Source organism: Falco peregrinus, chromosome 13 (assembly GCF_023634155.1).
Source record: "Falco peregrinus isolate bFalPer1 chromosome 13, bFalPer1.pri, whole genome shotgun sequence".
NCBI classification, from domain to species: Eukaryota; Metazoa; Chordata; class Aves; order Falconiformes; family Falconidae; genus Falco; species Falco peregrinus.
In genome coordinates this window covers 12,944,995-12,970,611 of record NC_073733.1, presented here as the reverse complement: position 1 = coordinate 12,970,611, position 25,617 = coordinate 12,944,995, and the positions used below count along the sequence as shown (strand labels likewise).

Genomic DNA, 25,617 nt, shown 5'->3' with positions numbered 1-25,617 from the left:
AGCTTTTGACTTCCCTGGGCACTTGGTACAACTCTTGGCGAGAGTCCTGTGAGCCCTGACCAGCTGGTAGGTGACGCAGAGGGATTTCCTAAGGTCTTTGAGGGGATTTAGGTGCACAAGTTGTCTTGCTGTTCCTCTGTATGCTCCTAAACCTCTTAGATAATCCCCTTTAAATAGCAAGACCAGGGCAGCACGGGATTTATTTTAAGCCCTTTCAAAACCAGATTTTACGGTCAGGTCTTGGACTCTGTCCCCATTCAGAAGTGTTTAAAACTGTCGTTCATCCCAAATGGATCACTTTATCGCCGCGGCCTCCATTCTCCACTGAGCAGAGATTTGCTCTGGCACAGCTTGGCACTTGGATGGCTGCCGTCCCGCTGCCAGCCGGGCTCGGGCGGTGGCATGGGGACACATGAGCCATGGGCAGCAGCGCTGGGGTGCCGAAGGAGCTGGGCTGAGCCCCCACCTTGCAGCCTGGGTTGGTTTTGCCTTGCAGATACCCGTGGGCATAGGGACACCCCCCCCCGGGTGAAGCCCCTGGGTTTGCATCCCCCCTCCCCAGTTTTGCCCCTGGCAAGAGCAATCCTTTCGCTCCGGTAAACTGCTTGCGCGATGACCTGCGGGGGGGGGGGGGGGGGGGGGGCGGCTGCTCCCGCGCAGGCGCCGCGCTGATGAGCGGCGGCTCGTTAATTACCTCGGCTGCGGCTTTAAGAGCGGCGGGCGGGCTGCCGGGGGGCGGGGCGGGCTGCCGGGGGGCGGGGCGGGGCGGGCTGTCCCCCCACCCCCCCGGACACCGCCCCCGCCCGGCTGGCAGCGGGCGCGGCTGTTGACAGGTCCGGCAGTTGCCTCGGACTGCAAAGAACAGTAAGTGGTTCCCTGCTCCCCCCTTTGCGAGCCGCAAAGCTGGTGGGTGCCGGGGACGGGACGGGGCTCTGCGGGCAGCCCCGGTGGGGGAGCGGCCCTGGGGGGCGAGGGGCGAGCAGCCGCCCCTGGGAGGGCACGGGAGCCCCCCCCCCCCTCCCCGCCCCGCTGCCGTCCGTGGCCGCCTCCTCTCACCCACGGCCCGAGTTTCTCGGCCCTCCGCGGTGCTCGGAGCTGGAGCCGTGTCCGGGACCCCCGGAGCCCTTCGTCCCTCGGCGCATCCCTGAGCCGAGGCTCGGGGGGCGCAGCGGGGTCACCCCGGCTCTGCGGGGCCGCCTGCGCTCCGCGGCTTGGCCGTGGCGGGCTGCCGCACCCGAGCCGGGGACAAACCCCATTCCCCGCCTTGTTTGGGCCCCCCTCTGCTGTGACAAGGGACAGCCCCAAGCCCGACCCCCAAAACTGTGAGCGAGGTCAGCTCCTCTAGCAGAAGGCTGCTCATGCCAGCACCCCATCCTGAGCGGTGAGGCGGGGGGGTGCTGGGTACCCCTGCCTGCCTTGTATGGAGCATCCCGGGCTGGGGAGGGATGCAGGGAGGGAGGCTGTGGGGTTTCCCTCCCCAGGGCAGGTCTTCCTCGCTGGCAGAGCTTAAACCTACTCACAGGCTTAGTGAGCTGGAAATTCCCTGTCACTGCAAACGCAAGGAGAAGTGCCAAAGCAGAGGCTCAGAAGCAGTCTTCTTCCACTGGCAAGGGGGGGTTGCTTGGCAATAGCTGGAAAAAGCCCTGGAGAAAGTTAAAGGAGGAAATCCAGCCACTTAAGCATTTTGTTCTTATGGGTTTTGACAGCCAATTTTTTCCCCCTTTAGTTAATAGCTCTCGGAGCCTGCCTCTCACTCCCATCCCATCCTTCTGCTCTTTGGGAGCTGCAGCAGCTTCGCAGGTGATCAGAAAATGAACCCGTCTGCCCTCTCCAGATTTATTGTTATTAATATATGCTGCTTTCCCAGAGAGCAGGCTGAGAAAGCAACACAGGGTGTTTGCTCCTCTAAGGCACCAAAAAGGTGAAGGAGAAACCCAGTGGTCTCCATGGTTGTGGTCTGTGAGGCTGGGTCTCTGATGCAGGTTTCTCTTGTGGGACTGAAGCCACTTTGTGACTTTCCCGGGACTTATTGCCCCACTCCTGAGTGGAAGGTTCCTGCAAAAATCCACTTTCTTCAAGATTTGGGGGAGAAGCAGGAGGGGGGTGTGTGTGTGTTGTGACACCCATGGGTTGGTGTCACCTGTGCCAGTGTTGGGTCTGGGCAAGCTGGTGGAGAAGGTGTGGGGCAGCCGGGGGCTGCTGCGCCCCTGCACTCCACATCTGCAGCAGCACTGCTGGGGCAGACCCGGCTGCAGAGATGGGGATCTCCTCTCTGCACAGCCGGAACCAGGAAACTGCTGCAGCTGATGCTGGGCACATTTCTGTCTCTTCAATTAAAAGGGTTTAAATGATAGAGGAGGAGGGAGCAGCGTGAGGTAGGTGATCACTGGAAGTGCTGGTTATTGCCACATGAACCTGTTTGGCTGCCCTGGTGTACCTGGAGTTACAGGGCCTGGCTGGGGGATCCATGGCTTGGGGGCTGCGTCTCCCATGGCCCTTTGGGCTTCAGGAGTGGCGCTGCTCCCCAGGGATTTCCCTCTGCTCCTCTCCCCTGGGTGATATCCCAGGGGGTGGCAGGGGGCTGGGGCAGGCGAGAGGCTCCAAGCACCCTGAGAAGCTGCAGCAGCGAGGGTGGCGGTGGGCAGCCATGGCTGCAGCCAGTTGGGAGCAGCCTGGTGGGCTGGAAACGCAGCGTCAGAGACCTGGCTGCTAAATATAGTTCCTGGACATGATCAAAGAAGGCAGGGCCCCTGTGCGCTACCGCTCCCTTGCCTCCTCTCATTTCCCCTGCCTTGAGCTCTGAAGAGGAAGATCTCTCCTTTCTCCAGCTGTTTGGGCTGTGCTGGAGCAGGTGGCTGCTCTTATGGTGGAGATTTTCACCTGAAGCAAAGGGGGAACCTTTTGGGGCATGACGAGCTCACAGGGTGACAGCAAGGAGGGTGCAGGGGGTTCATGCATGTGGCATTTCTGGGATGTTGGGTCAGGCTGGGATCTGCCAGCCTTGGTAGCCCTTGCTTGTTGGGTTTTTCTCTTCTGCTGCAGCTTTTTGAGAAAGAATAAAGAGTGCATATGCTGGGAGCCAGGAGGGTGTTTTCTGGGGCTTCTCTCCCAAAAATCTGTTTATTACCCTCTGCTTGCATCACTCAGTGAAAGTGTTGGGACCTTGTGGCCCCAGAGCACTTCTCAAAGCCCTGGGATGTGGCAAAGGGGAAGCTGAGGCACAGGGCAATTGTGCGCCCTGAGCAGCTGCAAAGCCCCAGATAGTGTCAGTGTCCCATGTCCTGCTCCTGCTGTCAGATGCCCCCAGGAGCAGCAAGAGCTGGGGACTGGGACCGTCCTCAGTGCCAGTCTCCTTGTGGAGGAGAGCCAAGCTGGCACTGACCTGGAGGAGCTGACGTGTGCTTTACCTTCCCCTCTGGGACGATGGTTCAGCATTTGGCAGCTCTGCTCAGGGCAAAGTCCGTCATGTTCAGCTTGATGTGGATGATGGATGGAGGACATGAGTGCCGGATTGGGTGGGGAATGGGGTATGGCCCTGGGGAATACCGTGGTGGATGTGTCTGCAGAAAGAGTTTAGTGCTTAGCTTTTCCTGTGTAACCGGGAATATTATCACAAAAAAGTGTGTTTTGTTTTTAGAAAACCCCATTCTTCCGTGAAGGTTTATGAACACAAAAATGTGCTCCCAGCCCTCAAAAAAACCTTTACTTCTGGATGGAAAATATTTTTTTTCCAGTAGGTTTTGGGGTATACTGAACAACTTTTCTCCCGCAAGTGTGCTGAACTATTGTCCTGTCCTTGCTGTCAGTTGAGACAACAGGGGCTAAGCTCATGCTTTGCTCCCAGGACACACAGGAATTTTCTCTTTTCTCACCCTACTGGGCAGGAGTTCCCACCTGCAGTGGCCCCACACCCTTGCCCTTACCAGCTGGGCTTAGTGGGACACCCCATTCTCTGGGACAACCCCGACGGTGTCTGTCTTTTGGGTTGTTTCTGCCTGTATTGTAGCTGTTTTACAGCACATGGTGTCCCTGTGCGGGTGCCAGTTTGCAAGAGATGCTTGCTACCACTTTCACTCAGCTTTCTTTTCCTCTGTGTGAAACCCCAGGGTGTGCAAGCAATCTGAGCAAGTCAACTGAAAAGATGTGGCCATTTTGGGGACTGGACCTGAACCGAGCCCGCTGTGACCTGCTCTTCACAGAAGCCATCAATCAAAGGATGCAGGTTCCCAACAGGCTGAAGGTAGCAGACAGCCTCAGCCCTGTGGACGAGGAGCCAGTGACAGAGGATGGCTCCCCTTCCTTTCAGATGCACATCCCTGATAGGATTTCTCTTGCAGGTAATGTCCTGGGTTGTCTTTTGGGGTGGCTGAAGCTTAGTGGGGTGCTACAACATCCTAGGGAGTACAATCCCTTTATGAAGCCCCCAGTGTTCTGCTTTGCAAGAGAAGAGGATAGGGGCAGATATTGTAGTCACCTTTCTTCTAGAAGGTAGCCCAGGATGGTGGAGAGATGCCTGGGGAGAGGTGGGCAAAGGTGGCCAACAGAAGGCAGGAGGGTTTTTAGTTCCAAAAGGTGAGGAGAAAATATAGAGGCATCTCCTTCCACATCTCTTACAGTTCCCTTTTGGCCTTTGGTAGGCTCCCTGCTTTGGGATGCAGAGACATATGGCCCTGCCTCTTTGAAAAACAGCTCCGAAGCTTCACTTTCCTGGAGCAGTGTGTCTGGTTGCTTTCCAGTCCATGTCTCTCTGGGCTGTCCCGCTGCTCACACCTGCAGGACATGGCTTTTGATGTACATCTAGTGCTAGACATAGGATTGGCTCCCCTACATGGGTGGTTCTCTCTTCTCTCCTGTCCTGAGGGCATTCAGGTCGGCTTAATTCTTCCCTGTCTTCTCTCTGTAGAAACAGATGCTGGTTTGAGGCCCAACCTGCAGAAGAAGGTCCCCTCTGTTGTGGTGCACATGTCCCCGGATGCCTCTGGGCAGCCCACCCACCTCGAGGAGCTCCCTTTTCTGCATGTAGCCAACAGATCAAGCTCCCAGAAACGCAAACGATTGGTACTGTATTGAGAGTGGACAGGGTTGCCTGTGGTGGGAAAGGGGAGCAACCCCAGCATTGGGTTTCTCCAGAGGTCTGTTACCATGCCAGGCCAGAATTCACCTTCCAGAGTGCTGCCTTCCCTAGGAGGTTCTAGGAGCAAGGGGGTAGGGGTGGTGGGATCTCTTTCGGTCCCATAACCAAGATACACCTGCATGCTGGGGCATCGATTCAGCCAGATCTCCTACTGCATTTTGCAAGCAGGAGTTAGACTGGGGTAGGTGCAGTCCCCCTATAACCTCTTTCTGCTGCTTTTGAAGTCCCCTTTCATCCACTTTTTCTCATGGATGAAGTACGAGGTGGAGCTGTTTCATCATTGCAGCATAAAGGGTGCTGGTGTTAGAGTTGAAAGCAGATTTTTAACTTTGTGTGAAACTAATTTTAAGAGAGGCCCCTGACATGGGCAGGAAAGGCTGGTTTTGGGTGCTGGAGCTGCCAGTCTGCCTTCTCAAGTGCTTTCACCTTGCTCGGATTCAGGAGCTGTTCCCGGATGCGTTAGGTTCAGGATTTCTGATCTGAATAGAGATCATATCAGCAGGCTCCTTGCTGGTGACCCTCGCCCTGCTCCAAGCACGTCTCCTCACCCGCTCCAGCATCAGGTCACCAGCTTCGGGGCTCATGTAATGCTCCCACCACTGACTGCTTTCCCCATGCTGATGGGCTCCTGACACTGCAGATCACACAGGGCACCGAGCTGGTCTCACCCTGTGCCAGGTCTCTGAGCTAATGGGGTTATGTTTGGTGCCAACAGGGCCACCACAGCAGCAGGTCACGGCGGGAGAGGACTCCAAATGACTGTGCCCAGCTGGCCTTGCACAGCCCAGGCCAGCACCACGAGCGGTGAGCACAAACCCAGAACTGTCTGGGGCGGGTGGGGATCAGCATCTCCTGTCATCTGTGCTGCTTTGATGCTCTCTGGTGTTGATGCCCCGAGGTGGGGTGTATCCAGATTGGGGCAAGACAATGCCTGGCAAGTCCTACTCTTGCAGAAGAGGAACGTGATTTCCAGTGTCAGAGGGGTTTGTGTGAGGCAGCATTAAAGGCGCTGCGTTGGCTCCCAGGGTGATATGGCAGAGTGCTGCAGGCTACGGGCAGGTGACCACTGGCAAAGGAGGCACCAGGGCTTAAGTGGGTTTCTGCAAGCGTTGTTGAAACCTGTGGTACCTTGCGGACAGGGTGGGCTAAGAGCACACACTTGCTTTTCAGCTGTTTGAGTGTAGCTTGTGAGCAGTAGCGTGGTGATAGTGATCCTCTGCTCATGGCCTTGGTCTCCAGAGTCTTCCCAGTGGATAAATTGTCTCTAAAGTAATCCCACAGCAGAGCCACCGTTCTCCCTAGAAGTCTACAGTTGTCCTGGGTGGCAGGAAAGCTGCCACCTTCAACCCCTGTGAGAGCAGCTGGTAAAGCTCTGGTTATCACAGAGCCACGGTTGGCTTTGGAGGAGTCAGGCAACTGCCTCTGAGCCTGGGGGCCACTGGAGGGGTTCTCCCACCTGGTAACACAGTGGTCTGGGTGCTGATGGCATTGTCCAAAGGTGCTTGGAGCTGCTGAAGGGATAAAGGGCACTGCCAAATGCCAGGCTATGCCTGTGTTGTACGAGGCTAGGAAATAACAGGCATGATTCTGTTGTGCACCCCAGGCTGGATGCGTGCCCCCTGCCTGTGCGCAGTGCCCCTCTCCCTGTCCTTACGGAGATGGGCAGGATCTACTCCATGCAGAACATCTTCAGGACCATGTACCTCCTGGGCCAGGTGCTCTTCCACCGTGTCTGGGACTCTCTGCAAGGCTCAGTGCCATCCAGGTGACTTCGGCTTCTGTTGAGCCACCTCCCTGTCATTCTGCAGGGACTTGCCTTTGCCTCGCTAAGGCGTGAGCCAGGCATGAGCTCCGTGAACCGCAGGCTGCGCAGTGCAGGAGCAGGCTGCACGCCTGTCCCAGGCTCTCGCTCTCGCCTGTCCTGTCCAGCAGCTCTGGGTGCCTGGCCCAGGAGTGCTTGGTGCAGCCAGCCTGGGTGCATCCTGCTAACCCAGCCCAGCTGGTTTCTCCTGCTTAGCTTAACACCGGTCCCCTGGGCACCCTGAGGGATCTAACACCGTCTGTGATGTTGCTGGGATTTCAGCTGCTCTTCACTGCTAAGCAAGTGCTAATTTTTATGCATGCCTTGGTAGCTCGATGGAGAGAAATGTGTGAAGGGAATCAAAATCTAGAAAAGACAGCCTGACCCAGGTCCTGTCCCTGAGACACCTTCTCCTTCAGGCTCCCAGTACCCTTGGCTGTGTCTTGGTTGATCTTAATTAACATTTTCCACGAACTGGCTCCACCAAGACACTCATCTTGTAGCTGATGCCGCTGGCCAGGGGCCAGTATGGCCACGTGCTCACCGGAGCAGGTATGCAACAAACTCGAGTCTCTCCAGATGTGCTGGAGCAACTATCTCCACCGTGCTCTTATGTGTGCAAGTGCAGTAAATTTAACACATTCAAAGACAACTTATAGCCTTAAGGTGTCCCCACTGCTCAAAGGCTGCTGAGTACCTGGAGGAACATCCACATACTTCTAATTCTCCTTGAGCAAAGCCTCCAGGCAGAAAGGGAGGAGAGTGAGCATCCATCTTCGGTTCCCTCGGTGGCACATCCTACCTTCCCTCCCCAGCTGGCAGCAGAGCTGGCTTCTGCCTGTGGTGTCCCTGCTTTTAACCATAGTAGGCTGACTGTCTTCAGATAGCGCTTTTTTTTTTTTAAAAAAATAATTATTTTCTTGTAATGAAGCCTGGACATACTAGCAGGTCTGGTTAGTGGCTATGTAAGACCTTCTCCCATCAGCAGCAGAGGAGGTTTAGGCCACGGTACCACGAGAGGTGGTAGCTTGTGGAGCTGCTGTAATGCGGTGGGGTGAGTCCTGGGCCTCTCCCCAGGTCTCCATCTCCCTTTGAAGCCAGCCACCTTGCAGTGCCTCTTCTTGGTACTTCAGATGCATATAGTATCTCTTCAATAGGGCAACTTTGTACCCCTATGCAACAATAAAAATAAAAAAAAAATCACTGAGCTGACTTTTTTTTGTCCTGAAATTTTAGTAAAGAAAGTATGATCTAGGACAGAGACTGGAATATTTGCCTGACCGTGACCTCTTGAAGGGTATGAATCATTGGAAGGTAATTTCTAGCCTGTACTCTAAGGGGTGTTCACCTGCATCAACAGATTTTTCAGTCAAAAGCTGCAGGATATGTCCTTTTTTAATGGCTCTGTGTTGGGGGAAATTGGATTTTCTTTCTGTTGTTACTTTCATTTTACACTGCAGCTGCTCTACGTGGAGGTATTATCTCGCAAATGTGTTTTCAGTGAGAGATTCACTGAATCTCCCCATGCTGTTCTGGCTGTCTTCAGCGAGATCAACATCATGTTGCAAACAGGAATAAATACCCTCTCCTTCCCCAAGGTCTCCGAAGGAGCAGTGTCAGACACTGATTAACCCATATGGTGTCAGCGAGTGCCCATGTGAGTTGTCGGTGTGCATAGGGGAGTTTTGGTTATAGAAGAACCGATGTAGGGCTGGGCTATGATGATAGGAACAACAGACCGAATGTGGCAATTTTTGTTTTTCTCACTGTAGCTCAGCGCTGTGGGCCCTGCAGCAAGGCTGCGTCTCTAGGGGATGCCCTGGAGATCCGTGGTCTGTGTTGCCTCTGCCAGTGCAGCAGCTAATCCCGATGGTGGCCTCTTTGTTTCCAGGGATCGAAGAAAGTGGTGCATGCTTGGGTTGCTTGTTTACATTTCAAGTTGTGGGTAAAATCTGCTATAAGAGCAAGAAGTGATACCATTTTTGTTGGTGGGTGGGGAAAGTGAGTTTGTGGTATCTGGAAAATACTGGAGAGGAACAAATCCTTGTCTCGGCAAACACAGGACCCTTTTCTGCTGGCTGATGCACTTGCTCAGATAGTTCCCCCCAGCTGATGGCCGCTTCCCAGCAGCGGGATGCTCACCTGCTGGTGTAAATGAGATCATCCCTCCATTTCGGCATTGGCCCTGTGATACGTATTTACCTGACTGGCTCTAAAGGTGATTTATCCAACCCTCAAAGAATTCCTCTGACTATAGAGAATGGATACTTGGTAAATATGTTTTCTCTCTGTTGGACCTCTAAAGAAATACAAGCATGTGTTTTCCCTGTTTTCTGTCATGGCATGTGCTGTATGTTTTGTTGTCATCACTGTGTGATGCATGGTGGAGGGGTGTAATTATGCATGATGGGGGGTTAAGAAGAGATGAGTAGGTGCTGTGCAGGTGCTTTTTCCTCTCTCCTGACGCTGCATCCAGGCAGCACATCCTGGGCACACACGCGCTGCCTGCATGGCTCAGCTCCCCGTGGCAGTGCCGCGGGTGCGGGAAGGCAGCTGCACCTCTCGAGCAGTATTTGTCAGTCTGCATCTGTTTTTCTTCCCCAGCTCCCAGGAGGCTGGCCCAGCTCCAGAGAGTGCCTTGGAGGAGGTCGGGGTGGCTGAGATGGCAGCAATGAGGAAGCAGGTGAGATGGGGGTGAAGGGCTGGAAATGTTTCCTGGGAAAGCCACAGGAGGGTGGGTGAGTAGGCTCCAGGGGTCTGTTGCTCAGGCTGGTGTTGCCAAGCCTAGTCCTGGCTGATGTTGCAGGTGGAGAAGCAGGGGAGAACTTATATGTGTGTTGACCCATCAAGCCCCTACCCTGCGGGGCTGTAGGGCTTCACCTGCTGGCAATAAAGGGCGCACATGCTCTTCTAATGGGAAGGACCTTTTCCTGAAGCATCTTCTCAGGACCTGAGGTAGTGCTTCTAGTTCTCCTACGCAAGATAGCTGCTGCTCTAGAAAAGGAGGACCTGAAGGAGATGGCAGCTCCCATCCCTCCATCCCTTGCTGTCCCATGTCTCTAGGATGCAGCCAGTGTCCTTCCTGCACTTTGCTGCAGGGCTGACAGCAGTCCTGCTGTTTCTCTTGCAGTTGATGAAGATCTCAGGGAGGCTCCGTGTGTTGGAGGAGCAGTGCAATGCCTGGCGGCAGAAGGAGGCCCTGGTCTACTCTGTGATGATCTCCGCCTGCCTCATCAACACGTGGCTCTGGCTGAGGAGATGACTTTCCATGCCCTGACCACCCCTGCCCAACCCTGGCAGGGTGGGTGAGGGCAGGGAGAGGATCCTTGCTCATGTACTTGCAAACAGTAAAACTATGTTTCTTAGTAACTTGACCTGCTTTTTGCACTGTAGGCCCTTGAGGATCTGTGTCCTTTAGGCCCCGCTTACAGTGAAGGTGCCATCTGTCCCCATGCTCTAGCACTGGAGGCGGGTGAGGGAAATGACGGAGCTGGACCTTGTGCCACAGCAGCTAGAGACGTGTATCAGGGAGAGGTGGTGTACAAGGAGTATGTCCCAACAATCAGAGTCCCAGGGCTGGGCTGTGGCTGGAAATGCTGTGTGTACTCCAGCAACCACCTTATATGTTTGATGGGGTGAGTGCTTGCGTGGGAAGCTGCTGTGAAGAGCCTGGGTCTCACAAGAAACTGGTGGCTGCTACGGAGGTGTTCCAGATGAGATGAAAACCCAAGGTGTTGGGTGTTTGCAGACATGGGGTCCTGTTAAGAGTCCTAGACTGTGGTGGGCCCAGTTCCCTGACCACATCCTGACTTGGACAACTCAATTCTGACCCCATAAAAATCCTCAGCCAACTGGTGTGGTCTGTTCCGCATCTTCCACCCCAAAAGCTTCTGCAGAGTAGTTGAGTGTTTTTAAACTGCTGGTGGGTTCTTTCTTTCTTGCACAACTGCTCTTAGGTGGAGGTGGTACTGCCAGTTCTCCCATGCCTTAGCCCCTGCTATGGAGGTATGGAGCTGGAAGAGCCAGGAGCCCCCATCCCTGCAGCTGCTGCTGTGCCACTGTCTCCTCGGCTCCCATCCTGCTCGAGGCTGTTCAGCAGCAGATTTGCAAATGTTCAGATCCAAAGTGACTGTAAGAGCATTGCTGAGGTCTGGTCTTATCCGAGAGCTTGGCTCTTTCCCAGAGAGATTTAAATAGGAAACCTCCCCACAGTGACTCTCCAGATTATAAGACCTTGTACCAACAGTGATAGCACCAGACAGGCCATGGAAAATTGCCCACTTGGGCAGCAGTAGATATTTGTTACGTTGCCAGTGCCAGAGGGCAGGATTGCTCCCAGGTCTGCTGCCAAGCTGTAACTTCAGTGATGGTGCAAGAACTCAGGTGAGGGGAATTCTTGGCCCAGATGCTCTTTAGCTAAAAACAAGCCCAATTCAACAGCTTTGCCATTTCTTTCGTTCTGTGGAGTTTAGGTAATTCTTGGATCCGAGGTGCCTTTGAGATGCTTTTGGTAGTTCACCCAGAACCTCTGCTGGAGTTGTGCCTGCAGGCTCAGGGGCAGGTTTTGGCATGGCTTAACAGGACCTCTCTGTTCCACCTATAAATAATTGTAGCTGGATCTACAGGTCACCCAGATATCCCAAGAGCTTATTTATAGACATGGATGCTTGGGTGTTTTCTGCCTGCAACCGCATCAAGCATCAGTGACTGTAAATCTGGCAGCTGGACATTGACTAATAAGTAACTGTCCCACAAGTAATTGCAGGTCTGAACCTGTGGCTGATAGCTTTGCTGAGGAGAGCACTGACATTTATTGTAGACCAGGATGGTGTGGTGGACTTGGTGTGCTGTGGCAGGGTGTGTGTAAGGGGTGGGAGCACTGGTGCAAGGGGGGTTCCTGTGGCTTGTGGCTCAGGGATGTGGTCAGGGTTACCAGCGGTCCTTACACAACAGGTCTGTATAAGGGGGCTGCTGCTGTGTGACTCATGCCAGGAAAGCAGGTAAATCATTTGGCTGTTTTTTCTTGTCTGAGAGCTGCAAACGTGTTTTGGAGGAAGCTTGTGGTGTTTTGTTGTTGGGTTTATTATTATTATTATTATTATTATTTTGAGCTGTATTTTAGGGTAAAAAGGGCTGACCCATTGGGGGTCACACCACCTTCAAGTGTGGATTGAAGATGTTTGGAGGGGGGGTGATCAAACTGTATGTATTCTCACAGCTTAATTATTGGCAGGTTGAAGAGGATACAATATGATTTTTATGTAAAGCATAAATCCTGGTATAAATCTGGACACACTGACCTATAAAATGCATATTTTAATAAACTCCGTGTGTTCTGGATGTGTTTCTTCTATGAATTGTGGAGTCTTATCCTGGTATCCCAATGGAAGAGGACAGGTAAGGTTTATTCCCTTGGCAGCGGGACTCTGACCTGGTGCTGTATATCTCAGCCATGCATTCTTATTTAATCAGCTACTGGATTTCTGACATCTCTAGAGCTACAGGCTGTTTGGCCCACTGGTGTAAAACATGCATGCTAGCTGCTCTGGCTGGGGGGATCTGGAGGAGAGTTTCTGGTTAATGCTGTCCCTGTTGCGGTTCTATGCTTTTATTTATTTTCTTTCTCTCTTCCCTGCCTCCTCCTCCTCCTGGCTCTTCTTTGTCCCAGGGCATCATGTGTGGCAGGGCTGGGTGTCTCCTAGGGTCATTGCCACAACGACGTGGAAAACGAAGTGTCTTGGTGCACTACGGTGGTTGAGGGAGCAGCTCCTGGAGTTCCCGTGTCGCTTTTGAAGGCAGCTGCAGGCAGGGAGCAAAAGGAGAGCTGGCAGGGAGACACGTGCTGCTGCTGGTCCTGGTCTGTGAGCTGTCCCCAGTGCTGCGGTGTGTGGTGTGGGGACAAGAGCAGCGTGATGCGTCCCTTGCTGATGGGTGCTCACTGGGGAAGCACCCACTGGCGCTGCCAGCAGCCCTGGCCAAGGCTGCAAAAATTCTATTTCTTCCTGCAGGCTCCCTGCTGTCCAGGTTTTCAGTGAGATCAGAACAGGTGGGATTTAAGGCTTTGAGAGAAGGAAAGGTGAACCTTTGATAGCGAAGGGACTCCTGGTGCTGGTGCTTTCAGATCAGCCCTGTACATGGTACAGAACTCCATGTGCACATTAGGGACTGATCCAGCCTCAGCCACTGCTGGAGGAAGGGGGTAAAAATTAACCTCTTCCTTATTGCCTTGAGGATGCAAAACTTTTTGCTAACTCATTATTAGAATGGTTTTGTGAACAAAACACAAGCACAGAAACTGGTGAAAGATGCATTTCATGATCATCTTCAAACTCTGCAGCTCTCTTCACCGGCACTCCAGAGTAGCAGCCCACTGGGCCTCCTCCCTGAACATGAGAAGAGGTAACTGGATGGGAGGGTGTTAAAATGTGGCTACTTCTGCAAATTTTCCATCGTAGCAGTAGCTGTGGTGCAGCCTGTGAAGCAGGGAAATAGTCTCCAGCTTTGTTTTCCCTGGGGCAGAGGGCTGGGAGGGGAGCAGAAGCAGATGGCCCTGGAGGCAATCCCAGCGCATACCCTTGTGTTTGGGGACCTGAACCTGGCTGTACCTGTCCCTGGGTGGGCAGTGACCCTTCCCAACGTGTGCTGGGGACTCAAGAGCCACTGGACCTAGAGCTGCTCAGGATGGCTGAGATCTCCAGCCATGGTCTGCCCTGAGAGATGTCTAGGGTCCCTCTGGTCACCCAGGAGGTGGCAGGTGGAGAAGGGGATTCATGGGTAGGGAAATGGAGCATCCCTGAGCAGCACATTTTCCTCCTCCTCTTTCATCCCCCAGACACAAAGCTGGCTGCTATTAACTCCTCTGAAGTGCGCCTTGCTGCTCAGGGCATCGAGGATGCTCAGGGGATGGGCGTGCTGTAGTGACGAGATGCACACGCGTGTGTGCATCCTCCCTGTGTGCTGCGGAGGCCCCTCTGCCACTGCCAGCGTGCTGCCTGGCCACCTGCCTGCTTCTCTGCTTGGGCAGGGACGAAGGGCAGGAGGGCAGGCCGGTCCACTTGTGCTAGCTTTGCTTTGCAGCTCAACACACCTTGTGAAAGCCTGACTGCTCTGGAGACAGCCCAGGAGGCTCCTGGGGAGGGACGCTCCCCAGCCACCCCTCTAGCCTGCGCTAGGCAGCAGTCAAGTGTTGAAGGCTTCGGGGGACGCCAGGCTCGTAAGTGGACAGTGGTGGCTTCTTGGCAGCGGCTCCACTGCCCCAGGGAGGTGGCTCTCCCGCGTGTGTGTGGCTGTCCCTGTGCATGCAGCGTGGATGTAGTCTTTGTGCGTGTTGGTAGAGGTGTACAAGGCATTGCCTTCCCCCAAGCAGAGCCCTGGCCGTGGGCTGCACCATGGGAGAGCACAAGCGTGCTTTTGCTTATCCATGCATTGTGGGTGTAGAGAGCGTCCTGTGCCCTGGGGGCAGCAGGCAGGGTGGCCAGGGTGGGAATACACGGTCTAGGGAGGGCTGAGCAATGCCTGTGTGCCTTTGTGTCTGTGCATGTCAAGTCTGTGTGTCTGTCTCTAGGGAGGGCTGAGCAATGCCTGTGTGCCTTTGTGTCTGTGCATGTCAAGTCTGTGTGTCTGTCAGGTGCTTTTGCATGGCGTGGTCTGTACTAGGGTGCAGCAGAAGTGAGGGCTGCATGTGGTGCTGGGGCTGGGCAATCCCCATGGGCACCTCTGGCTTTTTAGATAAACAAACCCCAGTTAAATCCCACACTTAACAGCTTCACAGCAAGCACCACGTATTAATGCTGGGTCTTGTCTGCTGCTTTTTGAAGCCAGTTAGTAGCTCCTGCCAGCAGGAAGCTCAGCAAGGCTCTTTTTAAATAGCAAACCTTTATTTCCAGAGCAGAAATTTCTGCAGTGATGAGAGGTGGAGCTTGCTGGGCAGACCACCAGCAGGTTGCAGTGCCCTGGAGAAGGAGGGTGGTTGCTTGGGTGCAAATGCCCTCGTACATGCGAAGTCTACCCTGTGCTGCTGCATGACAGCTTCTCCCTGCTCGGGCTGGCCTTGCATTTGCATTCCTTATGAGACTATTTTCTTGTCCTTGGGCAGGCAGTGGTGCTGAGAGCTTGTTATGGCACAGCTGGCTGGGGATGCTGTTGTCCCAGCAATGGCCGAGGAGCCTGAATGATGAGGAGAGCATCTTTCATGAGCCATGGGCAGATGTGGGATCTATTGGGGAGGGTGAAATGCTCTGCAAGACTCTTAATGCAGCATCAGTGACGGCCGGTGGTGGAAAACATGGGGTGGGCGCATCCCATAGAGTTTGAACCTCTCTTCCCATGCTGTGCTGTATCTCTCAGTTCAGACCACATAATGTGTCCTGCACGGCTCTTCCTGTGGCTGTCTTCTGCTCTTTGCAGGTCTCTGGGGCAGGGTGTGTGCCTGTGGTCTCCACACATGGAGGATGATGGCCAAGAGTAATGCTCTGCACAGCTCACCAGCCAGCTGCCACCCCTGCCCATCCACCCAAGCCCAAGTGGAGGGTGACACAGAGAGGATGCAGCTCAGCACCAGGAGGTCAGGCTGGTTCCTGGTTGGGGTGAGGGAGGCAGTAGTGGGGGAGGGGAGGGGAGGGTCATCTCTGTGTGTCTGCCGAGACCTGGTGTGGGCAGGGCTGCGATGCCAAACCTCAGCTGCCTGCTTCCTCCAGTTTGTCTGGCTGTGGGCAAGTGCCTCGATGGCACGGTATGGCTGTGACCCCCTCTTTTCCTCGCTGCAGAACCTGCTTGACTCAGGATGACACCTCCTCAGAGCTGTGGAGAGAAGCTCCCCTGGATGGCAGGGAGCAGCCGGCTGCCTCTGCTTTCCAAGGCAGGGGAGCTTTGGCCAGGTACCTGCACATGCTGCTGGCCCAGGGTGAGCCTGAGCCCTTTGTGCCTGGCTTTGACACTGGGGACTTGTGTGGGGTCAGGATCCCCTCCTGCTGCATGGCATACAGGGGTTGCAGGGACCGGCATCTGTGAATGCTGCTCTGCTTGCCTCAGTGCCCATGAAGAGGGCTGTGGGAGGGGGCAGCTTCATCACCTCTGGGGCCCTGGGACGGCTCACTCCTTTCCCTCACAGGCAGTTTCACCCTGCCCCAGTCACCCACACATTCCTCATGTCCCTGCAGGCACGGCCGCAGGATTGGGGAAGAAGCTGTGAGACTCTGCCAGGGTGGGCTCTTTTGCTTGTATATTCTTGGTCCCACACCACCACTACAAGGGGGGGGGGACGGGGAAGGAAATGTTTGGGCTTGAAAGGGAGTTGTGAGAGTTGTCTTCTCATCTGTAGCCCCTCTGCCTGCTCTCAAGCTTTTGCTTTCTCTTTGCTCTGCAGACACCTCCTGATTCTGCCTCTCTTCCCAATCCAGGATAGTCCGGCTGGTGCTGGTGCTGAGGAACTGGGCCAGCAAGAGCTTGCAGGAGGAGCAGCAAAGGCCAGACCCCTTCCTTGAGCGCTTCCAGGGTCCTGAGCTCCAGACAGTGGCTGCAGGTGCTGGTAATGGTCTAGAGGACGAGGAGACCGAAGAGGAAAACAAAAAGTAGGGTCCCTTTCCTGTGCCCCCAGCTGTCCTTGGCTGGAGATCAGCTGTGCGTGGTGCTAGGGGGGCTCCTGGCAGTGATGGCTAATGGAGGTAGATGGGGATGGAAAAGAGGGAGGTAGGATGCAGTGGTGGGAAGAGTCCTCCCTGGCCTCTCCAGCCCTTGTCCTGGCAGCCAGCCTGGCTTTGCCGGGTGTTGTGCAGGCACATAGGATCTGGTAGTCTGTCCTTATGGAAAAGACCTGGCCTGTGCCTCACCAGTGCGGTTTTCTCTCCCCTGGTAGGTAACACACATTGTGTGGCTTGTGGCAGCTAGCAGACCTCCCCATTTTCACAGCAGTTCAGCACTAGGGCTGGTGTTTGGAGGCAGCCCTGGGTCTGTGGAGAGATGTACCTTCAGCCTGTGCATACGAGGAGCTGGGGTCAAGCCAAGGGGTGTGGAGTTGCCACCCAGGAGACCACAGCAAGCACAAACACTTGGGATTTGCCAGTCTCATTCGTAATCTGCAGGATGAAGGGAGATGCAGGAGTGTGTTTGCTGCCCATGCCCCCCCCCCCCCCCCCCCCCCCAGTTGCAGACGCTGTGACAGCAGCATTCTGGAAAGGCTCTTTCAAATCCAGCCCTTTCATCTCCTCAGCTCACACTCTGGGTGAAAAGCAATAACCTGGCTTTTTTTCTGCTGGCTAATGAAAGGGCAAAGCTCACAGACTACTCTGGACCCTACCATTATACCTGGTAATTAAAACACTAAGGAAATAATTGTTTTCTGTAGAGGAAAAATATCTGAGCCTTGTATCTGGGTCTTTACTAGCCATAGAAAAAAAGCATTCTGCCCTGTGAGGTTAAGGGGAGCTTGTTAATTACCAGGGGCGGCTGAGGTGTGCTGTGAAAGGGCTGCTCGGTGCCACCGGGTTCCTGGGGAGATGGTAGTAACTTCTGCTGTTTTCTAGGTCCTCACCTCCACAGGTAAGAAAGGACCCAGGTCTGGTAATTGCAAACGTGAGCTGCTGTTAACAGCCCTGGGAGACTCCATGGTTGCAGGCTTGGATGCAAAGCCTTCGGGAAGAGATAATTATTCCCTCTTCCTGGGTTAACCCAGAGCCCTGGTTTTCCAACCCTGACCCTGCTGTCAGTGTGATGTCAGTAAATCTGGCCACCTGCCATGGGCAGCACTGGTGTTTTAAAGCTAAAATTACCAATGTGATTAACATTGTTATTAAGGTTATTAGTGCTTGCAGATGTTACAAGGGTACTGGCTAGCCGCAGGTGGGTCGGTGCTGTATGTGCCAGGGAGCAAAGAGTCCCTTTCTCAAAAAAACATTGAAATCCCACTTTCTGAGCAAAAGATAAGCGCTTCTAGTGGGAAGGTTGGACCATCTCTTTGTCTATGGCTGTGATCAGAGTGAGTGCGAAGGACCACTGCTGGCTTTGCGCCGCATGCAAGTCCCCACGTTCTGGGCACCATGGGTGCTGCTGCCTGTGCTGCTGGGGAAGGAGACTTCAAGGCAGAGGTTTTGCTTTAGAAGCTGTCAGAAGCAGTGGGGGTCGGCATGGGGAATCTGTTGGCAAGTGGGTTGTTTTTCTCCTGTCACTGGAGAGAGTTTTCCATGTTCAAAATCTGGAAGTGGGAGAGGGAGTTTTGCCCCACCAGGCTGCAGCAGCTCAGTCTATCAGCCCTGCTACACAGTTTCTCTTCCCTGGCTTCTCCAGTGAGATCTGGGGACTGGAACACGCACATCTTATCTCGGAGTCCCAAGACGAGCAGGATCAAACACTTGGGAGCAGTTCAAAGGCTGGACCCAGCACTGAGCAGGCAGCTGTGAGCAGCATGGTGACTGCAGCCATGCAGCTGCCCCCTGGGTCTCTGTGCTGGGGCCTGGGCATCCCCTCCTGGTGTTCCTGCTGATCTGCAGCACGCTTTCCTTCCTGCTCTAATTAATCTCTTAAGATCTGTCTGGCACCAATCCATACCTCATCTGCAAGAGGCAATGTCATGTAACAAGAAGTTTTCTGATCGCCCTCTTGCATACATCTGTTTCTGGCTCTGCCACTGGGGTGCTGTGTGCATGTAGGCCACCTGCTTTGCCTTACCATCCTACAGTTTCCTCTTCTGGTACGTTACTGAGCTCAGTTTAAGGGATAAAGGAGCTTAGATGGCGATGGGTATTTTTGCTCAGTGCTGCTGGGTTTGGTTTTAGCTTCCAGACTGACACTCAAGCTGCAGCTATGTTTGAGCCAGTTTAGTGCAAAGGATGAAGGATATGGCTGGGATGGTTCCTTTCAACCCTATTTTCTATGTTTAGCCCTTTTTTCATACATTGCTAGCTCTGGCTTCTCTCTGTTTCCAGGAAGAAATGGCAGATCTTTGTGGTGGACCCTGCAGGGGACTGGTACTACCGTTGGCTGGTTGTCATTGCAGTTCCTGTCCTCTATAACTGGTGCTTGCTCATAGCCAGGTGAGCTGGGAGGTTGTAGGGTCCCTGTCTCCTCTAATCCTCCTATTCACCTGGTTGTCGTGGCTCTGCCCGGATCAGACAACTGACAACTGGTGGTGTTGGGGCTGGTGGGAACCTAAAGGAAAGGAACCCTCCTATCATTGTGACTTCTGCGGTGCAAAGGCAGAGCATCCATCTGGAAAGGACCATGATTTCAGGGTCAAGCTGCAAGGTGCATTTGGGAGGTCATTTCAGGATGTTGCTTTACCTAGGTCCAGGGAGGGCAGACTTTTCAGAGAAGGGAGTTTTAATTTCTAGGAGAAAAGGGGCAAGTGGCTAAGCTCTGTTGCGAAGTTAGGAGCCTCAGAATCAGCTAGCTGTAACAGCTGGAGATGATATGGAGATTTGTTGGTTTCACCACCCTATTTTATGACCTTCCACCAGGGCTTGCTTCAGTGACCTGCAAAAAACCTATGTTGTCCTCTGGCTGGTGCTAGACTACATCTCAGACTGTATCTACGTTGGGGACATAGTGATACACCTGCATACGGGTAAGCAGAGGGAGCATGCTGGCTTGTGAGTTGCTTTGCTTTAATCCCTAAAAGTGGAGATGAGCTGCAAGGGAGAGACTTAATCTGCACCTCCAGTAGAAGGGGGGTTTTGTCTACCTTGGCACTCACTACTACAAAGCGGTCTGCAGAGAAGGAATCTAATTAAAAGATCTGAGAAATGGAGTAAGTTTCAGATTGAAAGATTGATCATCCCAGCTTTCAACTTCAGCTTTGAATAATTGTACAAAATTACTTGTGTTACTATTAGTATTCGGGTGTAGTTGAAGGTCTGTGTGTCTGATTTTGCATCAGTTCAGCTACTGAATTATCTACATGGAAAAAGGCAGAATTTAAAGTTCTAGGAATGCAGCATGTGGCTGTATGTTTTCTGTCAGAACTGCAATAATTCATGATCTGGAGGATGAAAACCTTTGTGTCCCCCTTTCTTTGTGCAACAGACTAAATCCCTAAGTGGTATCTTTCGGTGGCTTTTGCCAGATGAAGAGCTTGAGTAGGGGCAAAAGCTTGTAAACTGAGTAGATCAGGTAGAACTGGTAATATTTGGATGACCCTGTGTATATATGCACACATGTGCATGGCGTGCCATAAAACGTTTCTCAGAAGTGCTTACAAAGCCTGCAGAAGAGCTGAACATAAGCCAAGCTAATTTTGTCATTTGCTTCCCTGTTAGGTTTCTTGGAGCAGGGCCTCCTGGTTAAGGACCTGAAGAAGTTACGGGATAACTACATCTACACCTTACAATTCAAGCTGGATGTTCTCTCCATCTTGCCCACAGACCTGGCATACTTTGCTGTGGGATTGCACTGCCCTGAATTGCGTTTCAACAGACTACTGCACTTCTCCCGCATGTTTGAGTTCTTTGATAGGACTGAGACCAGAACCAGCCACCCCAACGTCTTCCGCATTAGCAATTTGGTTCTTTACATCCTGGTCATCATCCACTGGAATGCCTGCATTTATTATGCCATTTCCAAGGCCATAGGCTTTGGAGAGGACACCTGGGTCTATCCCAACATCACAGACCCTGAATATGGGTATCTGACCCGGGAGTATGTCTACTGTCTCTACTGGTCTACGTTGACTTTGACTACCATCGGAGAGACCCCTCCCCCTGTGCGTGATGAAGAGTACCTCTTCGTGATCTTTGATTTTCTCATCGGTGTCCTCATCTTTGCCACCATTGTGGGGAATGTGGGATCCATGATATCCAACATGAATGCCACCAGGGCAGAATTCCAGGCAAAAATTGACGCCATCAAACACTACATGCAGTTTCGCAAGGTGAGCAAAGACATGGAAACCAAAGTCATCAAGTGGTTTGACTACCTGTGGACCAACAAGAAAGCAGTGGATGAACGGGAAGTCCTCAAGAATCTCCCTGATAAATTAAGGGCAGAGATTGCCATCAACGTTCACCTGGAGACACTGAAGAAGGTGAGGATTTTCCAGGACTGTGAGGCAGGTCTACTGGTGGAGCTGGTGCTGAAGCTTCGCCCTCAGGTGTTCAGCCCAGGGGATTACGTTTGCCGGAAAGGAGACATTGGGAAAGAGATGTACATTATCAAGGAGGGGAAGCTGGCTGTGGTGGCAGATGATGGAATAACACAGTATGCTTTGCTCACTGCAGGAGGCTGCTTTGGTGAGATCAGCATCATCAACATTAAAGGGAGCAAAATGGGCAACAGGCGTACAGCCAACATCCGTAGCCTGGGCTACTCTGATCTCTTCTGCTTGTCAAAGGAAGATCTTATGGAAGCTGTCACAGAGTATCCAGATGCCAAAAAGGTCTTGGAGGAGCGTGGCCGGGAGATCCTGATCAAGGAAGGTCTGCTGGATGAGTCAGCTGCAGAGGCAAGTGCAGAAGGGAAGAGCGTGGAGGAGAAGCTGGACAGGCTGGCCTTGAACCTGGACACACTGCACGCCCGCTTTGGCCGGCTTCTGACAGAGTACAACAATGCCCAGATGAAGCTCAAGCAGCGCATCACTCTTCTAGAGTCCAAGATGAGGCAGCAGGATTTGGAGGACTTCTTCTCTGATAGCTCAGACAGTTCGCTTGAGGATAAGGAGAAAGCTTTACCTGGTGGGATGAAATGAGAGGGTGCAGAGGCCAGCTAGGTGATGTCTGGTCTTGTGCTGAGACAGTGTTTGCTATTTCACAAGGCAGATCCTGTGGCTGCCTTGACAGGGACTTCTCTCAGGTCCTTAGCATTGCTGCTGCCACTGCTTTGATGGCAGCTTCTGAAATGGCTCCAAATCAGGTGATTGTCCCAGCTCTTCTTCTGGCCTGTCCCTGTTCTCATTGCCTTGGTCTGAGATCTTGGACTTGGATCACTAAAAAGAGGACAATGGCTAATGCCACTGCTAACATTTCCTTCCAGCTTCTGCAAAAGTTCTGTGCCCATCACGCCTCTTTCCTCCTGGTTGCCTTAATAGAAGGTGGGACGTGAACCTTACGGGGAGGGATACCTGGACATGCTGGCCTCCCATCTATGTTGAAGAGACGCAGAGTCATGGTGGACAGAGCCTGCCATGTGCCACCTACCCATCCGTACAGGGACCAAGGAGGAGACAGGCTTTGGAAGATGCCGGATCCCTTGCAGATAACAAAACCACCCCAGTGAGAGGCACCAAAACTCAAGCCACATATTTAACAAATGTATTTTTGGTTCAGCCTTTATAACTCATTTTAAGTAAACAGTCTCCACTGACTGTCTGCAGACACCCAGCCTGCACCAAGACACTCCTTACTTGCAAGATACCAACACTCAACTAAGACAGCCCAGTCTTTGCCTCTTATGTCTGCAGATGGAGAGGCTTGTCTGGGTCATTGTCACTACCTAGGTCACCTCTACTGTCCACACTGAGGCTGGAAATCTAGCTGCAAGGGCAGGCAGCTGCTGTCCTCCTGCCTGCCTCTCTTCTCCCTTCTGCTCTGTTTGATGTTGTCAGATGGCACCTGGCGTGGGTGGCTCAGTACCCTGAGCACTGCACCTTCCTGGGGGATGGTCCCCAAGCCCTCCCACTGCAGAGGCAGCATGATTTCCATTTGGGCTACTGTATTTGTCATCTGAGACATCCATACAGAGGTAAAGACCATGGCTCACTGGCCCGACAGCACCTGTTGTGCTACGTGCAGAAGAAAGACAGTAGCTGTCCCTCTCCTCTACCTAATGACAGCCAGATGTGCCAGGAAGGGTTTGACTGAAATGACACATTTTTAAGGAACAGAGCAGTGGTGGGACCCAACTGTGCCTGTATTTGCTTTGCTGTGGGTAGCTCGGAGAGAATACAGAACACATTTATTTTCTTAGGCAGGAGGTTTTCTTGTACTCAGTAGGAGTTTTGGGGCTTTGCCGGCCAGTTGCCTTCTGAAGGAGAAATGAATGGCAGAGCCACGGGGACACGTGTGCAAGGGTGAAACTGTGGCACCATCACATGCGCCACAAAGCTCTGTGGGCTCCACAGTGCCAGCAGCTGCTTGGTGAGGGGTGCAGTGCAGGGAAGGCACCAATACCCTGCAAGCAACGGCAGCCTCAGCACAAGCAATAATCCCACCCACGCCTAATGGTGCTGTGCAGGTGCTGGCACTGGGGGATGCAACCTTATTTCTTGCTTCTGTTGCATAGCTTGCTCTGATCCATGGGTAGGTATCTGTGACCTCCTGCTCCCAGCCACGGGGTCTGTGGGGTGGGCTGGGGCTGGTTTACAAGGAGAATATTTGTTGGAGAAAGGAATTTTGGAGAAACTTCATGTTCTGGGTCAAATTCAGCCAATAGTGTGGCTAAAATAATGGGATGACGCATAGACAGGTATCAACTGAAGAAGGTTCGTGGTGGAAAACTGAAGGGATTCGGTTTTTCCTTTCTTCTCCCTCCAAAGTAAGACTGCCTCTCTTCATTTTGTATGGGAATTTTCCATTTAAAAATAATGGCCTTGCTTTTTGGGATTGGTGGGAGAGGGAAGGTTAAATTACCAAATTTAGAATCTAGGGTAAGATAAAAAGTTTTTTGTCGCCTCTAAATTTAGGATTTTCGTTCGTTTGTTTGTAGGGCTAGGACGATTTTGGCTGAGTGTGAGGTGGTTTCTGTTTTTTCCTGTGACACCCGGAGCCCCGGCCCCCCGCTTTCCCCGTTCCCGTGGTTTGTGGCTCCGGAAGGTGCCGCTCGCCCCGCCCGCACAGGGCACGGCCCGGGCCCCAGCCCCGCTCCGCCGGGCGGGCACGGGCGGCCGCGCTGCGGGGAGGGGGCCGCGAGGGGGCGCTGTGAGCCGCGGAACGGCCGCGCACCCCCCGGGCCGCGGCGCTGCAGCGGGCTGGATGCGGCCCCCGCGGGGCTGTGGGCTCGCAGCCGCTCGCCGTGCGGCACGCGTGGGGAGCCGAGCGCTTGACAGCGTACCCCGGAGTGTTTCCCGGCGGAGCTGTAGGTCCCTGGAGGGCGAGTTGGAACCTCTTCCATCGCTCCGGCGCTTCCCGGTTCCCTTTCGCCGGCCCCGTGCCCCGCTCCGAGCCCCCGGGCTCGGGTCCTGCGCTGCTGCGCACCGGGCGGGTCTGTGGGATGCAGCCGGCCCGGGAGCGGATCCCGGGGCTTCTGCCTCCGGGCTGGGGAACTGCTGGCAGCTTAGGGGGTATTCTGATTTATTCCGGGGGAAGGAAAAAAGAAAAGAAAGCAGCAAAAACACACACCCGCCCCCCCCCCCCCCCCCCCCCCCGCCCCCCGGTTTTAATCCGAGATAATAATCCACTCGGGGAAATTTTAAGTCTTCAGACAAATTACCCCAGAGGATGGCTTTGTGAATTCCGAGCAGATCCCGCTTGTTTCCTCATGGCAGCAAGCCAGGAAATCAGAGATTGATGAACCGCTTGATGGGGCCTGCTAATGAAATTAGTAGCAGCTCCGTGAGTTTTTTTGAGAGGCAGATGTCGGACAGAAGCAGACAATGGCACAGCTGCACTTGTGGGCTGCCTAAATTCCCAGCAGAGTGGACACGGGGCACAGCAGATACAGCTTTGGCTGCTGCCCGTTTTACAGGTGGTCCCAGTATGTGCCTTCCCCCCCCCCCCCAGTAAGGCTCGCCTGGCGATGGGGAACAGAGGCTTACCAAAGGCTGCTCCTCAGGGCTGGCAACCGGGAGGAAAAGCTGAGGATGCCCACTCAGAGGGTCTGCTGGGTGCTCTGCACAGACTTGCCCATGCACCACGGTACATTAAACTGCTTTGTCTGCAGATTAATAACAATTTCTTTTTTCTAGATCTCTGCCGTTGCACAACACAGCTTTCTCAGTTGTGTGTTGTGGGTGGGAGACATCAAATATGGAGTAAATGCATTGACCTCCAGAGAGGTCAGACCAGGGGCAAACGTGTGCCTAACCAGGCAGCCACCCCTTCCAGTGCCATCGGACCAGGGAAGCCCCTTGACTTCCAGATGTTTTCTGCAAATCTGCTGCTGCTAAAGGGTGTATCTTCAGATGTTGCCTGCCACCCCTACAGCTGCAGGAAAAGGGCTGGGATTCTCAGGTGTATCAACCATAAGTGCATTGTGTGGTACTGGTTTCCCTCCTCGCCTCTGAGCACTGCTTCTAGGAATGAAATAATCATCACTGGATGATACCCAGAAAAAGGTCTCTCATCGGCCTCTGGGAGATCTAAGTACCCGTTTCACAGCAGGGGGAAATGGAGAGAGCTTGCCAGGACACAACAGTGATAACTCCTGCCTGCTGCCTGCCTGCTTTTTGTTTTTCTTAAGGTGTCCACGAAGAGGCCGTTTTGGTCATTGTGAGCAAGCTGCAAAACAACCTCTTCTCCTTGGGCTGGAGACTGCAGTGCAGGAGACCATGTGGCTTTGCCCCTTCTCCAGAGGTAGGTTAGGTCTGTAAGCAGGGCTCATATCAGTTTGAACCACTGGATTTTGGGATTGCCGAGTGGGCCTGGCTTCATGCCCAAGCTCTGGCACGAAGCCTGAAGCCTCTGAGTCCTGCAGCACAACAGGCCCACCTTGGCGAGAAGATCTGTTGTGGTGTGTGCAGTGCAGGGAGAAAGGCATGAAACAGAGGTTGTGGAGGTGGCTGGCTCGTGGCTTACCAGGATCCCTGATGACTGCGGTTCTGGTG

The 25,617-nt window shown here is 53.5% G+C and overlaps 2 protein-coding genes across 6 annotated transcripts; both read left to right on the top strand.

The window, feature by feature from the left end:
• Window positions 1-310: 310 nt before the first annotated feature.
• FATE1 (fetal and adult testis expressed 1) lies at window positions 311-12,275 on the top strand. 5 transcript variants are annotated; one of them, XR_008749736.1, is made up of 7 exons: window positions 311-478; window positions 4,107-4,337; window positions 4,904-5,058; window positions 5,850-5,938; window positions 6,738-9,206; window positions 9,540-9,618; window positions 10,066-10,123. XR_008749736.1 is itself a non-coding variant. In XM_027787443.2 (7 exons), the coding sequence occupies exons 1-7, from the start codon at window positions 403-405 to the stop codon at window positions 10,195-10,197; spliced, it is 924 nt and encodes a 307-aa protein (XP_027643244.1). In that variant the 5' UTR covers window positions 311-402; the 3' UTR covers window positions 10,198-12,275. The 5 variants fall into 5 exon arrangements, 4 of the variants coding, with proteins under 4 accessions (XP_027643244.1, XP_027643245.1, XP_005237937.1 ...); XM_027787443.2 differs by having other exon boundaries at window positions 6,738-6,899; window positions 10,066-12,275; XM_005237880.3 differs by lacking the exon at window positions 311-478 and adding an exon at window positions 505-596 and having other exon boundaries at window positions 6,738-6,899; window positions 10,066-12,275.
• A 2,237-nt stretch (window positions 12,276-14,512) lies between these two features.
• Window positions 14,513-22,822, top strand: CNGA2 (cyclic nucleotide gated channel subunit alpha 2). The gene is made up of 6 exons (XM_027787456.2): window positions 14,513-15,498; window positions 15,701-15,811; window positions 16,334-16,504; window positions 18,854-18,961; window positions 19,385-19,491; window positions 20,183-22,822. Exons 1-6 carry the CDS (start codon window positions 15,386-15,388, stop codon window positions 21,604-21,606), a joined length of 2,034 nt encoding a protein of 677 aa, XP_027643257.2. The 5' UTR covers window positions 14,513-15,385; the 3' UTR covers window positions 21,607-22,822.
• The last annotated feature ends 2,795 nt before the right edge of the window (window positions 22,823-25,617 follow it).